Genomic DNA, 15,585 nt, shown 5'->3' with positions numbered 1-15,585 from the left:
GAAAAGAATAGAAATAGAAAAGCTTAAAACTAGATCACAGTTTGTTTTGTCTTTTGACACACAAACTGCACAAGGCAGCTTATCCGTTGTAGATATACTTTATCCTAAGCTCACTCAGAGCTTGGAATTGTTCTGCCTTGTTCCGGCAGGCACGGAAGCGCGTGAGCATCTCTCCAGCAAGAGCGAAAAACTCGGGAAGCGTGAAGAGGTCATTTTCGGTAACATCTGCTTGTTCCGGTGAAGCACGGCTCCCAGAAGCGGCTACTCTAGCGTACGAACCACCCCAACCGGGAGGGAACGCTGGGCTGGTCGATGGAACCGCTCCGCCGCCAGCCGCTGCAGCGTTAGAGCTCGAAGTCTTCGGAGGTTGGCGGGACGCCGGCGCTTTCTTCTTCTTGTCCTGCTCCTCGAGATACTTTTTCCGCGCGGCACAGCCACGGTAATTCGCCGTGTGGTTTCCACCACAGTTTGCGCACTTGATGCGCGCTTTGTGCTGCTGGGCGTTTTCCCCCAGTATTCTAACTATGCATTTGGCTTGTTTAGTATTTTAATGCTATTTTATGCATGACCAAAGGGTAGTCGGAAATAACAGAAAAAAACGGAATCGACGTAACACCTTATAATGTGGCCCTCTTAAACCTTGCGGTTCCGTCCACGGATCCACAGGCGTGTATCGTTCTTTTTGCGACAAGACTCCGCTTCCCGGGTCTCCTAAGTGTGAAGGTATGGGCACGGGGAGAGGGCACCGAATACCTATATTTACACTTAGAATTTTTTTTGCGTCCGCCCCGGGATTCGAACCGGCGACCTCTGGATTGTGAGTCCAGTGCGCGGTCCGATTGATCTACACAGGCAGACTGGGGTAATAGACGGTAATAACAGAATTCATGCCATTTCAAGAACAAATACTGTTAAAATAACAGAAAGTGTTATGGAATCTTCTTAAAAACCCAATTTTTGCATAAGAGTTTAATAACAGTTTATGTTATCATAACAAAATTTGTTATTGGTCTGATATTGGTTGAAATCCAAAACAACTTGGGAATAACATTTTTTGTTATGGAAGAATACCGCCAATTGTTATTGTGATGTCGGATTAGTTGTTAAAATAACAAAAAAGAATAACAGAGATTTGTTCGAAGAATAACTAAAAATGTGATTGGTCTGTTATTACAATAACAATCCAATAACAAAAAAATCATAACGACGAATAACAAATCTTGTTATAAATAACAAAATATGTTATTGGCCTAGTATTTTCAAATATCAAAAAATGCTATTCCCAAGTTATTTCCTTCTGCTAGGGTACAAGGCTCCATACAATTTTGGCAACTGTCCGTATAAAAACGGTACGGTAATATTATAAAATCTGAATCATTTGAAGGAATTTTCTGATCGGTTTGGTGTCTTCCGCAATGTTGTAGGTATTAATGAGGACTACTCAGAAAAAATGGTATAGTGAAAAAAAATACGTTTTTAATTATTTTTTTCACAAAAATTTAATTTCTCAAAATCAATAAGTTTTAATTTTTTAAATGTTTTGATATGTTTAAGAGGGTAAAAAACCGCACCTTATGAGCCATATGGACAACAATTTTGCCAGTTGATTATTTGAAAAAAATGTGTTTTTGGAAAAAATAGAAATTTTACTCGAAAAGTTATTTTGACTTCAGATTTTTTTTTGTAAAATCACATTTGCAATCGAAAATTCTTTACAGATTTTATGTGCACTGTTATCATCATAGAGCGACTTAACGTTTAGTTTTAACTGAAAAATTTCAGTTTTTCTATGTTTCTATGTCCATGGTTGTCTACTTTTTAAAATATTTTTTTGAAAGGCTGAGAAAATTTTCAGTAAAATTGCCTAAAAGACATTGATGATTGGAAAAAGATTGATGAAAGAAAAAGAAACAAGAAAATTTAAGTTATTTACGTCTCATTTTAACAAACTTCTATTTTCTAGTACCAATATCTAATTTTAATTTTTTTTCATTTTCAGTTATTTTAGATTTTTTTTAATTTTAGAATCAAGACTAACATTTTGAAAGAGATCAACTATTAGATACTACGCAATTTTGAAATGTTAGAGTATTTCAAAAATTTGCATAAAAATAAGGAATTTTTATAATATTTTATTCTCTAAAAATTTTTCGCCTGTGATCAAGCCTGTGATTCCAAAAATAAAAATTGTAAATAGATAAGGAATGTTTTACAGACACGCCTCGGTTTTGCACTGTCCCGGTTTTGATTCGTTCAGTTACCTCGGTTAAGCACGGTCCAGTGCTTAACTGAAGCACAGAGCTTATAGGATTTTGGCTATATGGGAGACATTGGCTTTAATCGTATGAAAAATCATGCAAACATTTAAAAAAAACTATAGTGTTTTGGAATCGGGATGATGTCAGCTATCCATTAAAATTATAATTTCATGAAAATTTTCCCAAAAACACGTAATTTTCATGCAGGGATTATCGAAAAAATACTCAAAATTATTGTTATTGCAATATGGGTATCAAATGATTGGAATTTTTCATACATTTCGAATGTAAAAGCATTTTTTTAAACACGCAAAATTTTCACAAAACTACGTATTTTCGAAAAAAAACTGAAAATTTCAGTTTTTACAATATGAGTATAAAACGATCAGGATTTCTTCCTACATTTAGAATGTAATAACAACATTTTTTGAAAATACTCAAAATTTTCACAAAACTACTGGCAAATATATGAAAAAAACCCGGATCTTGTCATACCCATATTGTAAAAAATTTTGAGTATTTTTTCGAAAATTCGTAGTTTTGTGAAAATTTTGAGTATTTTCAAAATATTGCTATTACATTCGAACTGTATGAAAACATCCCTATCGTTTGATACCCACATTGTAAAAACGGAAATTTTGAGTATTTTTTTTTCGAAAATACGTAGTTTTGTGAAAATTTTGAGTGTTTAAAAACATGATTTAACATTCAAAATCTTTGAAAAAAAAAAACTGATCATTTGTTACGCATATTGCGATAACAATATATTTTTGGTTTTTTTAGAGAATAGAAATGCATTTTCAAAAAAAAATATGAAATTATAAATTTAATGGACATCATCCCGATTCCAAAACACTATAATTTTTTAAATGTTTGCATGATTTTATCATACGATTAGAGCCAATGTCTCCCATATAGCCAAAATTCCATAAACTATGTGCCTCAGTTATGCACGCCTCGGTTTTGCATTCCCCATTTTCGGTGCTAAACCGAGGCATGTCTATATTTAATTAAAAACATGAATAAGCATCATACTATGTATTTTGAAACATATGAAAGACAATAGTTTTTTGGACCATTTCAAAAAAAAATCTAGAAGTATTGTCAATGAAAACGTCGATTAAGGCCAATATTTTTATCACCAGTTTTTTGAGGGGGCTAATTTGCCTAATTTCATTCGATAGATGTAACTGAATGAATAGAAATGATTTTTAAATGAGGCCGATGCTAATATTTTTCAAAGATTATGTCCCCACCCCTACCCCTTTCAATATTTGCTAAAAAATCAAAGGGCGATTTTTCTTTTCAAAAAACTTCAAAATTATAATTATATTAGACATGTAATCAACTGTAGAATACCTTTCCCTGCGTTGCTTATCACTTTGAGCATGATCCAAATCCAGAGTTTTAATTTTTTTTAATGTCCTTTAATCTTTTTTCCTTCATATATTTATAGGACCTTATAAAAAAAACTCAAGAAATGTTTTTGCAACATTTTTTTTTATTTTTGTTGTTTTTATTAACTTTATATTAACTTTTATATTGATACATTTTTTTTCGAAACAAATATCGCCATTTTTTTTGAAATGGTTAATCGTTAATCTTTATGTTTACTTTCACTTAGCTCATTTCAGTCATTAAATCTAAAAGAAACAATTAAATTAAGTGAAAAAAACAGGCATCTTTTTTCAATGTTGCTTTAACATGAAATTATTAAATATTTTTTGAATAAAATCATCTCTTCAATCATAAATACATTTATTACCATTTTGTGTACACCAGTTTTGAACGTCCCCTTAATTCACATTCCCGCAGGGATTCATTCATAGACCGTTATTCAAGCCAGAACATAGATTATCAGTTTGCAAGCACCATCTCCGCGTTGAATCAAACCTTTATTCTTATCTTTTGTTGACATGAAAAATTAGCTTTGACGTTTAGCGTGGATTCAATAAAAATCTTGTTTTTTTTTGTTTGTTTCAATAAATCAACTGAATGTTTTGAAGATTCCTGTATTCAGGCTGAACCAAGCATGCCATACTTGATGCCGTTGTTACATTTCCCAGAATGTCGTGCGCAATGTTGAATGTTGCGCTATGAACAAAGCATTTGACGTTTCGGCCAATTTGTTTTGGTTACCTTCCTTCATTCCTGTTTGTGTTGCGTCGATGGAAACAGGAAACAGTCTGGCGATGAAATAAGCCGGTTTATTTCCAAACTTATAAAGTTAAAACACAGTCGATTTGTGTAGTTTCGTGCTTGAGAAGGAAAACATTAATATAAAAAAGACTAACCTTCGTTGATTAAAATGTAAGTAAGTCTAAAACATTAAAAATATCTCTTACATAACAAACCAAATTTCTGCTGGGCTCCCGATGTCATCGTTGACAGAATTAGCACCTTTTTCCTACCTCACGATGCCCGCTAATCCGGACGCGGAAAAGAACAACCCGTGCCTGCGGGAGCAGGACCTGGTGCACAAGTGTCTGAACAAAAACAACTACGACAACAGCCTGTGCGAGCTGTACTTTAGCAACTACAAAAATTGCAAAGACTTTTGGTACCGGGTGCAGCGGGAGCGCCGTGCCAAGGGCCTGTACCCGTACCTGCCGGATTTGGCCGACCGGGCCCGCATCAAGCAGGAGTACATGTCGACGAAGCCGGGCGGGGCGTGATGTTTTCGTGGGGCGGGTTTTACGGGGTGACCAGTTTGTTGTTTCTGTTGCAATCAATAAATTTATGATGTTTTTGTGAAAATTGGGAAGTTGTTTTAATGTGTCTAAATTTTTGATTATGCTCAAGGCTTTTTGTTTCATGAAACATTTTCAATGAGTGTTTTTATCAAATCGGATCTCTGAAGAAAATGGAAAAATTGCTTCTATTACGGACTTCAATAATGACAATCAAAGCTTGTTAAGCATCTTTCCTAATTTATCTCATAATAGATTTTAGTTTACTATAAATACAGCAGAATTACAAAAAAATAAGAGTAATATAAATATTTGCTCAATTCTTGTAACTCTATTTGCTGATGTTAAGTGCGAGTTTTTTTGTACTCTTTAGCATCTCGTTCTTTTCTTCATGTTGTGTTTTTGGTTGGGTATTATCAACCTGAATGAAACACTAGAAGTTCACAGTTATTTAATTACATGTATTTATACAATTTATCAGGCTTTTCGTACGATTTTCAATTATGTTATCTGTCCGGCTCTGTTGTGTCCAATTTCTTGTCATATTTAATACAGTTGCTCTGTACTCTGTAAAGAAAAAAAATAAAAAATCTATTAAAACATATTGTGTAGGAAAACATTGCAACACACAAAATATATTCATTAAAACTGATGTCCGTTTAAGAAATGATAATTTTCAACCACGAGAAATCAGTATAGTCTACCTTCGGGCGTATTTTATGGCAGACGTCTGAATTCGCCAGCATTTCTGCAACATTCATTACAGTAGGGCTACCAGAAAAAAAAGCTTGGTTTTTTATCAGTTACACTCATTTTATAGATTATTTTTAGAAACTGTTTAGTTTGAAACCATGGATAGATATCATGAAGAAATATACATTTGATTAATTTTGTAGATTAGCTGGGTCACTCTAACCGTCAAATTTTATAGCAACACTCATACTATCATCTGTGGATGTTTTTTTTCTGATTACCCATCGACATGAAGACAACATGGCACCAACACCAAGTACTCCTCGAAACCGGTATTCAGCTTTAATGAACCATTCTGCACATATTTTCGTGTGAGTAAACGAGACACACGAAAGCTGCCCGTCTCTGCCTGGCAGCTATCCAACAGAGTGAAAGATACAGGGCCGACACCACCACACACATTCAGGTCCAAGTAGAGAGTTTTTGAAGAGGTCGTAAGTGCCCAAGTCCAGTCAGTGCTTAGATTCCGTCGAGTGCAGTCGTGTCCAGTGTGCGGTGTGAGATCTCCCTTCCCGAAAGAAAAGCCGGACGTTAATTAGCTACTTCCCAGCGCAACCCAAGAAAAGAAAACAGGTAAGCGATCTACGCCGACCGACTGGGGTTGCCTACGTGTCCACTATGGCGTCAACTGAGCCGAACTTAAGTCACCACGGGGAAGTGCAATTAATGGAAAGACACGGATTTGTTTGGCCAGTAACCAAGAGAGAAAAAAGACTTGTTAGATAATATGCACTTGAGCGGTGTGAGGGGCAGTAAATAAACAGGTTGTTGAGCCCCAAGTGGATACAAAGCAGCTTAAAGTCCAACTCTCTTGAAAGGGGATGGGCTGTTTAGCAGACGATGCCGGCGATGTATTCGCTATGGAGGGTGTGTTGGAACCGTACACGTCACACACCGCGCGAACGCCATCGTGCGACATTCCAAAAGATCTCTCGACTACCCAAATTGGTATTATGCAATGTGGCCGTTGAGAGGCACCTCTTCCGTAAGAAGCTATCAACAAGTTGTTCAAATTGTATTCTCAAGTATAAATAAAAATGCAACTCACAAGTAAAGAACACTCGTTCAACGCCCAATCACGAAAGATAATTACGAATTCTGCCTCATCACGCCATCGCTAAGCTAAAAGAACCAACAAGAAGAAGCAACACAGTCACCATCAGTTTCGAAGTCCCAAAACCTCACAAGAGGCGATAAGACCCGACTGTGGTCGTGAGCTGATAAAATGAAAATCGCACAAAATTTGTTCATTGTCGCCGGCGGCTGGCTTGTTAATTTTGCACCGTGAGCACTTGAAGGTTAAATGGTGAGGGGTATAGAACATTTCGTGTAGCGTTTAGAATCGGACCATGATCGCGAGCGTGGTTTAGGCGGGTCACGGGCGAAGGTTAATGAGGGGAGGGAAGCGACGCCTGGTCATGGTCTGATTGGGCTTTTCAGGCAGAGTGTTTTGCGTCTTTGAAAACAAACAAAAGTATCTCAAAAAGAACTTTTCATAAAATTTTGAAAAGTTTAAATAGTTAGTTAACAATAGTTAAGAAAATGTTAGTGAAAGTCATTATTTTAAACTTCTCAAAGTGTCATGGTTTTTTAATGAACATGATTTTGAATCGGAAACGGAATGAATTTTCGGATTCCTTGGACAATTTTCCACTAGGAGAAGGTTAAACAAGTTTGTAAATAATAAAAAAAAATACGAGTCTTTGAAACACAATTAAACAAAATCTCCAAATTTATAGGCAATTTCAGTTGAAAAAAATTCATGTAAAATGTAAAACTTGTGATTCGTGCTTCGAATTCAGTATAAAATGCAATATAAATCGATAATTTTATAAACAAAACTAGTTTTAACAAATCTCAGGCTGACTTTTTCTGACTTTTTAACAATTTTACCTAAAATGCATATATATTTTGTTAAAAAGCTTGTAAAAATAGTAAACTAAACATAAACATTGATTTTATTCTTAAAAAAACTATATCAGCTACTTTAGAAATGGTAAATTTAACGTACACATTAAGTTTGAACATCTTAAATATGATTTTAACAAGAAAAACTATGACTATCAAAGTCACTCCGGAATTTAACTATTTTTTAAAAACTATTAAAAAACTTTTTTTTTTCCAAAATAGTGCATGGACTTTGTGTGTCCTACCCCAGTACATGTTTTAAAAATAATCTTGAGAAAACCCTTTCCTGTTGGAAAATATCCAAAAACAAATTGAAATCCTATCAAAGTCAACCCGGTTTACGGTACTTTTTTCATATTTATGCAAAAAAATAAAATTGAAAGGCAACATTGTTTCGATGGATCAATTATGGTCCCCTTTAAGCTCCGTGTAAAAGAGGTGTCAAACTAAAAAGTGACCCCGTTCGTTTGACAGTTGGTGTCAAACCATCGGATTTTCAGTGTAGGACCTTTTCTGTCAAGAAGAGTTGCGAAGTTATTTTTTGAAAACAGATTTCAAAATTCATGTTGAATCCATTGCGTTTGTAGAAAGGGTCATTGTAGTCAAAAAAATAAGCTATATCGTTGTGAACAATAATATCAATTTAAGCCTAAATTTAGGACCCATTTAGGTCTTAAAATTAAGCTTAAATTTGTGATATTATTGTTCACAACGATAAAGCTTATTTTGCTGAGTTCAATAAACCTTTGAACGACCGCAAAGGATTTAGAATGGATTTTTAAAACATTTAAAAAATAATAATTTCACGGTTCTTCTTGGCAGTAAAGGTCCTACTTAACAGCTCGTTCCAAGGAGAACCTTAGTTAATCCATCGAAAAAATGTTGTCCTGTCAAAAAAAAAAATTGCATTAAAATGAAAAAAGTGATCCGAAATGGTTTTTAATCTTGTTTTTTACCGCTGTAAATTAAAATTTACATAGGGCTTCAGTACCCAATTGGGTCTTAAAATTAAGCTTATATTTGTGCTGTTATTGATCACAACGATTAAGCTTTTTTTGCTGAGTTCAATAAACCTTTGAACGACCGCAAAGGATTTAAAATGGATTTTAAAAATATTTAAAAAAAATAACTTCACGGTCCTTCTTGACAGAAAAGGTCCTACTCGTCCTACTTGACAGCTTGTTCCAAGGGGAACCATAGTTGATCCATCGAAAAAATGTTGTCTTGACATTTTTTCTTTGCATCAAAATGGAAAACAGTGATCAGAAATGGTTTTTGATAGTGTTTTTTACCGTTGTACATAAAAATTGACGTAGGGCTTTAGTACCCAATTGAACATATCGATTTGCTTTTACCCCTTTTACCTTCATGTGAAAGTTTTTCTTGTGAAATGCGATCAAAGGTAAACTTATGGGAACGAGCTTTCCGGTAAAAATATTTCTTTATTTTCGAGACTGAAAATTAAGTCTCACGCATAGGAATTGCTAAAAACCACAAAAAGGGCAAATCCCCTGTTTTTTATATTTGTATTTTAAACCGCTGTAACTAAACAAGAATGGACTTAGGACAATGTTCAATACGTTTAATTGTCTTGAGAATCGTTAGTTTTTAAAAGCTTTGACGTTTAGACGATTTGAATGATTTTTGTATTTTTTATGTTGCTCCAACCTTCATTTTTGTTAGTCTTTTGGTAACATCTTATTTTATTTCCACAAAAAAATGAAAGAGAAAAAATGGTGTGCAAATTTGATTTCAATCCTAAAAAAAACAAAAAATCTCTTAAAAGAAGCGTGTATTTGTCTTTCAGTGTATTTATTTAAGAAGCCCTCAAATTTCATAAAAGTTTACCATAAGAAATTTCGAGATTGTTTGTTAAAGGTAACAGGTCGTCTGATCAGTCGTCTTCGCCTGTCTTCACCACGACATCCTGATTTTGACAATCTACTTTTGTTCGTTTCACACACAACCGAATGAGTGCTACGCAAAGTCACACATACAGTCACTCTAGAAATACATTCGCTCAGAGAACGGTCGTTTGACATTCTTCCGAAATTCCAATCCTCTCTCCCATGATCGCATTCAAATGACTTCTGTCACCACGCAGCAAACACAAGAAAGAAAGAGAGAGAGACGAAAAACGAGAGAAGGAGCACGTTGTCTCGTTCGGGCGGCTGCTTGAGTGGTGCTCTCGTTTGTTTCGTCTTTGTGTGTTTACGTTCACCGACCGTCGCCAAGCAATGACATGTCATGTGATTGCAATCGTGATAGGCGCTGTGCGTCTGACAGAAAGTTTTTTTCAAATATCGAGCTGCCCCATTCAGTGACAGCTCCCTTTTCAAGCACACTGCCTATAAGTTTTTATTCGACCACTTTTTGAACTTCGAGATACAGCAATATTTAAATCACGGAATACAAAAATATTAAAAACAAACAAAATACACTCTTCTCAAATGTCATTCTCGAGATAGAAGGACGGTTGCAACCGCTTCATATTTGACATGGAATTGCTTTTAAATAAGTTTATATTAAAAGTCTTTGTGGATGAAATATTTGAATTATATTATTTTTAAGCATTTAAGAAAATAAATAAAATTAAATAATAATAAACAAATTTAGTCCGATAGTTAAGTCCGAGCAACGCGTCGGGTCAGTTTGGTTATGCGCGTTCGTCGCCGTGTTTTATAAATGATACAGCCGTTTTTCCTAGTTTTATTTCTACGATTTGAAAATATGTGTTTTGTAGGTGCGCTATACGCTTGCGAGGTATAAATTTAAAATTCAAAAAGACGTTTCCCGTAAAACGCGTGAAAAAACTCTCAGCATTATAGCCCGGAGAGCACGATAACGAGTATTTCTCCTACGCGATTGCCAAGCCCTTCTTGTAGCTTCGTAACTCATCAGTAATCGGTCGTTATTCTTATAACTATTTAAAACTTGAAATCGTCTATGATCCACTCGAACTAAACACTGTACGAGGAGTTTAATATCTTACATGTTAAATACATTCTTTGTGGTTTTATCTTTCCACAGCCCTCTGTCTAAGATAATCCATCTAATCGTAAACAAATCACAAATAAACGGGAATAGTCTCAACAGCAGCATCCGATTGCTTCCCATTCACCGATCACCCCATTAAACAAAACTTATCGATTATTTGGGTCACATCATCATCTTCTATGATGAATCCTGACCATCACCCTTCCCTACTAACAAAATCCCAAGTAGAAGTAGTTTTCCGGCACACGCGGGGGTGTGGATATCGTATAGAACCCACCCTTGGTAGCAGCCTGTGCTAACTAACATTCCCGTCCCATTCCCTCGAGATCTACAAACTGACATGGCGGGCGCCGTTGGTGGCCAACGACTGTGACCTATATGCAACAGTTCTAGTTTTGATGATCTTGATGTTTTATCTTTTCATCGCATTCATGCATGCTGTTGATAAGAGAAACATCACCAGATCGTTGGGGCGTATGATCGGTTGTGCTGATAGGCTTTTACGGTCCTGTTCAGCAACGGAGAAGGACAACCATGGGTGGTCTCTCATGCTCATGTTCATTTAAGAAAATAAATAAAATTTATTGGATTTAACAGAATTAAAAAAAAATATTTTCCGCTGTCCGCAAAATTGGGAAAATTCGCTAACCCTACTGTGAACCTTACAGTTCGTCACTAACGACGTTTTTCTCCGTTTTCCATTCCAGCTTCATCATGGCGCAAAAGATCAAGGCCGGTCCCGTCGTCGACATCCTGGGTGACGAGATGACCCGCATCATCTGGGACTCGATCAAGGAGAAGCTGATCCTGCCCTTCCTGGACATTGAGCTGCACACGTTCGATCTGGGCATCGAGCACCGGGACAAGACCGAAGATCAGGTCACGGTCGACTGTGCCGAGGCGATCAAGAAGTACAACGTGGGCATCAAGTGCGCCACCATCACGCCGGACGAGGCCCGCGTCGAGGAGTTCAAGCTGAAGCAGATGTGGCGCTCGCCGAACGGAACCATCCGTAACATCCTGGGTGGAACCGTGTTCCGTGAGGCCATCATCTGCAAGAACGTCCCGCGGTTGGTGCCCGGCTGGGAGAAGCCCATCGTCATCGGCCGTCACGCGCACGGTGATCAGTACAAGGCCACGGACTTTGTCGTTCCCGGTGCCGGTACTCTGGAGCTGAAGTTTACCCCGAGCTCGGGTGGCGAACCCATCAGCTACGTTGTCAACCAGTACAAGGGACCGGGAGTGGCCATGGCCATGTACAATCTCGATGACTCCATCAGGGACTTTGCTCACTCGTCGTTCAAGGTCGCCCTCGATCGCAAGTTCCCGCTGTACCTGAGCACCAAGAACACCATCCTGAAGAAGTACGACGGACGCTTCAAGGACATTTTCCAGGAAATCTACGAAGCCGATTACAAGAAGCAGTACGAGGCCGCCGGAATCTGGTACGAGCACCGTCTGATCGACGACATGGTGGCTTACTGCATGAAGGCCGAGGGAGGATTCGTGTGGGCCTGCAAGAACTACGACGGTGACGTCCAGTCGGACACCGTTGCCCAAGGTTTCGGTTCGCTTGGTCTGATGACCTCCGTGCTGGTGTGCCCGGACGGTAAGACCGTTGAGGCGGAAGCCGCCCACGGAACCGTCACCCGTCACTACCGTCAGTACCAGCAGGGCAAAGAAACCTCCACGAACCCGATCGCGTCGATCTTCGCGTGGACCCGCGGCCTTCTGCACCGTGCCAAGCTGGACAACAATGCCGAGCTGAAGAAGTTTGCCGAAACGCTGGAGAAGGTCTGCATCGACACGATCGAGTCGGGCTTCATGACCAAGGATCTGGCCATTTGCATCAAGGGAATGTCCGGCGTGCAGCGCTCCGACTACTTGGAGACCTTTGAGTTCATGACCAAGCTCGGGGATAATTTGAAGGCGGCTCTGGCCTAAGTCTGCAGCGTCGGCGGCGGCACAACACTACGGTTCCGTTTTTGGGGGCATTTATCGTACGTTTGTATTCTAGGGTAAGCGGGATTGAATTACTCTGAGTGGAAGTCCTTTCTTGTAATTGTGAGATTGTCTCAGATAACTTTGGAAATTGAAATAAACACGTTTATACTGAAATTTAATTTGTTCTTTTTATTTTCCCTGATTTCGTTGATAGCTTAATTCAAGTTTCATTTCAAGTACGGACTTCAATTATCTACTAACGCTATAGTGTATCAAAGACCTCGAACTGTTCCTTCTGTATACATTAAATATAATTTTAGATTTGAATGCTTTAACAGGACATTATTTCAGGAAAGCTAATGAATTTAGTTTATTAAACAGAAAAGATATCCATCTACACCTGTGGCGGAGAATTTTAAAGAGGAAATTAAAGGCCACGGTGTCATCATTTGAATGAAAAAAGTGTTTTAAAATGCATCGTACACCTGTCCAGTTGTTTGGCAATCATTGATTTCATAAAAGTTCAAAATATTTTTAAACGAGTCCAAACATGTTAAATATGATTATCAATGCAGAAAAAGGCATTTAAGATAGTTCTCAGTTGATATAACTTCTATTTCCATTGAAATTTTGATTTTTTTTTTTGAAAAAATTTGTTTTTGCCCCCTGTTTTTTCGGATTATTTTTTTAGGGGAGGGGGCGACATAAACTTTGAAAAATATTTGCAACGGCCTTACATAATTTCAGAAACTGAAAAAAATAAATTTAAACTACAAAAAATAAAAACAACAATGAAATATAGTTCGATTTTTTTTTATTTCAGAGATTTTACAAATTTAGACACAGTTTTAAACAACAAAAATTTTGAACTTGTGAAAATTCTGAAAGTTTCATAAATGGTATATTATAAAAAACATTACTAACATCGAAAAAATCCTTTTTGCCTTCCTCACTGAGGTAAGGCTATAATCCTGCTCTAAAAATGAAATTTTTATTAAAAGCTCAAAGACCCACCTTCATGTGTACATATCGACTCAGAATCTAAAACTGAAAAAATGTCTGTGTGTGTGTATGTGTGTGTGTATGTATGTATGTGACCAAAATTCTCACTGAGTTTTCTCAGCACTGGCTGAACCAATTTTGGCCAAACCTGGTGCATTCGACTTGGTTTAAGGTCCCATACATCGCTATTGAATTGTTTGAAGTTTCGATAAGTAGTTCAAAAGTTATGTATAAAAACGTGTTTTCGCAAATATCCGGATCTCAATTATATGCACGTAAACCATGTCCGGATCCATCATCCGACCCATCGTTAGTTAGGTAATTGAAAGACCTTTCCAACGAGTCCAAAACTTTGAAGATCTGGCAACCCTGTATCGAGTTATGACCACTTAAGTGATATTTATGTACTTTTCTGAAGCCGGATCTCACTTAAATGCATGTAAACGATGTCCGGATCCATCATCCGACCCATCGTTTGTTAGGTAATTGAAAGACCTTTCCAACGAGTCCAAAACGTTGAAGATCTGGCAACCCTGTCTCGAGTTATGACCACTTAAGTGATATTTATGTACTTTTTTGAAGCCGGATCTCACTTAAATGTATGTAAACGATGTCCGGATCCATCATCCGACCCATCGTTGGTTAGGTAATCTAGAGACCTTTCCAACGAGTGTACAACATTGAAGATCTGGCAACCCTGTCTCGAGTTATGACCACTTAAGTGATATTTATGTACTTTTTTGAAGCCGGATCTCGTTTAAATGTATGTAAACGATGTCTGGATTTATCGTCCGACCCATCGTTGGTTAGGTTATCAAGAGACCTTTCCAACGAGTCCATATTATTGATGATCTGGCAACCCTGTCTCGAATTATGACCTCTTAAGTTATATCTGTGTAGTTATTTTTCTGGATCTAAAAAAATAGCTGAAATATGTGTCCAAACCACTCATATTACCCATTGTTGGTAAAAAGTGAGGAAGGCATCAATCACATAGGTGGATTAAGTTAGTTTTTATATTATAAATAAACACTTTTCAAAAATAAACATTTTTAAAACTTTCAAAACTGCAACAATTTCCGAAAATCGGATTTTTTTTTTGCTTACGGAATCAAAAAATCAAGAAACTTTTCAAAAATTTGCATTTTTTCCAAATTTATAAATCTAAAAATTCTAAAAAAAGCAAAAATAAAAAAAAACTGCAAAAAATTTAAAAAGGAAAAATAAAAAAAAATATATTCAAAGATTTTACAAATTCAATTATCCGAAATGAAACTTTCCAAGGCCTTCGGAAAAGCGAGTCTGGACTCTTCTTTTTTTTTAAATTCAAAGATTTTACAAATTTAAACAATTTTTGAACCACAAAAATTTTAACGACAGTGAAATATTTCTGAAATTTCTGATTGTTTTAAAAATGTCAAAAAATGTATTAAAATGTAAAAAATGTAAAAAAAGCTAAAAATTGAAAATACAGGCCACGGTGGCAACATTTGAATGAAAAAAGTGTTTTAAAATGCATCATACACCTGTCCAGTTGTTTTGCAATCATTGATTTCCAAAATTTCTAAATACTGACGAAAATTTTATTTTTGCGGAAAAAAAGTATTTGCGGTGCTGTACATTGTAATTTTATAAAAGTTCAAAATATTTTTAAACGAGTCCAAACATGTTAAATATGATTATCAATGCAGAAAAAGGCATTTCAGATAGTTCTCAGTTGATATGACTTCTATTTCCATTAAAATTTTGATTTTTTTTTTGAAAAAATATTTTTTGCCCCCTGATTATTCGAATTATGCGCTAACTAACATCCCCGTCACTTAAAATCGAGGTCTACAAACTGACATGGCGGGCGCCGTTGGTGGCCAATGACTGTTACCTATTCGCAACTGATCTAGTTTTAGTAAGGGAGCGTTCTTTTATTACGTAACGCAGTAGGGGGGGAGGGGGGGTCGGAGGCTGTGTTACGCTCCATACAAAAATTTTAAAATTTGTATGGAAATTTTGTTACGAGGGGGGGGGGGAGGGGGTCT

At 36.7% G+C, this 15,585-nt stretch overlaps 2 protein-coding genes across 3 annotated transcripts; both read left to right on the top strand.

Annotated features, from left to right (window-relative positions):
• Positions 1–4,425: 4,425 nt before the first annotated feature.
• LOC6031060 (coiled-coil-helix-coiled-coil-helix domain-containing protein 7) lies at positions 4,426–5,015 on the top strand. Its single transcript, XM_001841857.2, has 2 exons — positions 4,426–4,568; positions 4,650–5,015. The coding sequence occupies exon 2, from the start codon at positions 4,676–4,678 to the stop codon at positions 4,931–4,933; it is 258 nt and encodes an 85-aa protein (XP_001841909.1). The 5' UTR covers positions 4,426–4,568; positions 4,650–4,675; the 3' UTR covers positions 4,934–5,015.
• On the top strand, positions 4,429–12,729 carry LOC6031061 (isocitrate dehydrogenase [NADP] cytoplasmic). 2 transcript variants are annotated; one of them, XM_038263130.1, is made up of 2 exons: positions 4,429–4,568; positions 11,314–12,729. In XM_038263130.1, exon 2 carries the CDS (start codon positions 11,321–11,323, stop codon positions 12,548–12,550), a length of 1,230 nt encoding a protein of 409 aa, XP_038119058.1. In that variant the 5' UTR covers positions 4,429–4,568; positions 11,314–11,320; the 3' UTR covers positions 12,551–12,729. The 2 variants fall into 2 exon arrangements, with proteins under 2 accessions (XP_038119058.1, XP_001841910.1); XM_001841858.2 differs by lacking the exon at positions 4,429–4,568 and adding an exon at positions 6,119–6,274.
• The last annotated feature ends 2,856 nt before the right edge of the window (positions 12,730–15,585 follow it).

The sequence above is a fragment of the Culex quinquefasciatus genome, chromosome 3, assembly GCF_015732765.1.
Source record: "Culex quinquefasciatus strain JHB chromosome 3, VPISU_Cqui_1.0_pri_paternal, whole genome shotgun sequence".
Taxonomy (NCBI): Eukaryota; Metazoa; Arthropoda; class Insecta; order Diptera; family Culicidae; genus Culex; species Culex quinquefasciatus.
Note: the sequence above shows the minus strand (reverse complement) of the source record. Positions and strands in the feature narration are given on the sequence as shown.

Bases quoted from the DNA above. Each gene is read 5' to 3' on its own strand.
- LOC6031060 (XM_001841857.2), top strand. From the start codon at position 4,676: ATGCCCGCTAATCCGGACGCGGAAAAGAACAACCCGTGCCTGCGGGAG.
- LOC6031061 (XM_038263130.1), top strand. From the start codon at position 11,321: ATGGCGCAAAAGATCAAGGCCGGTCCCGTCGTCGACATCCTGGGTGAC.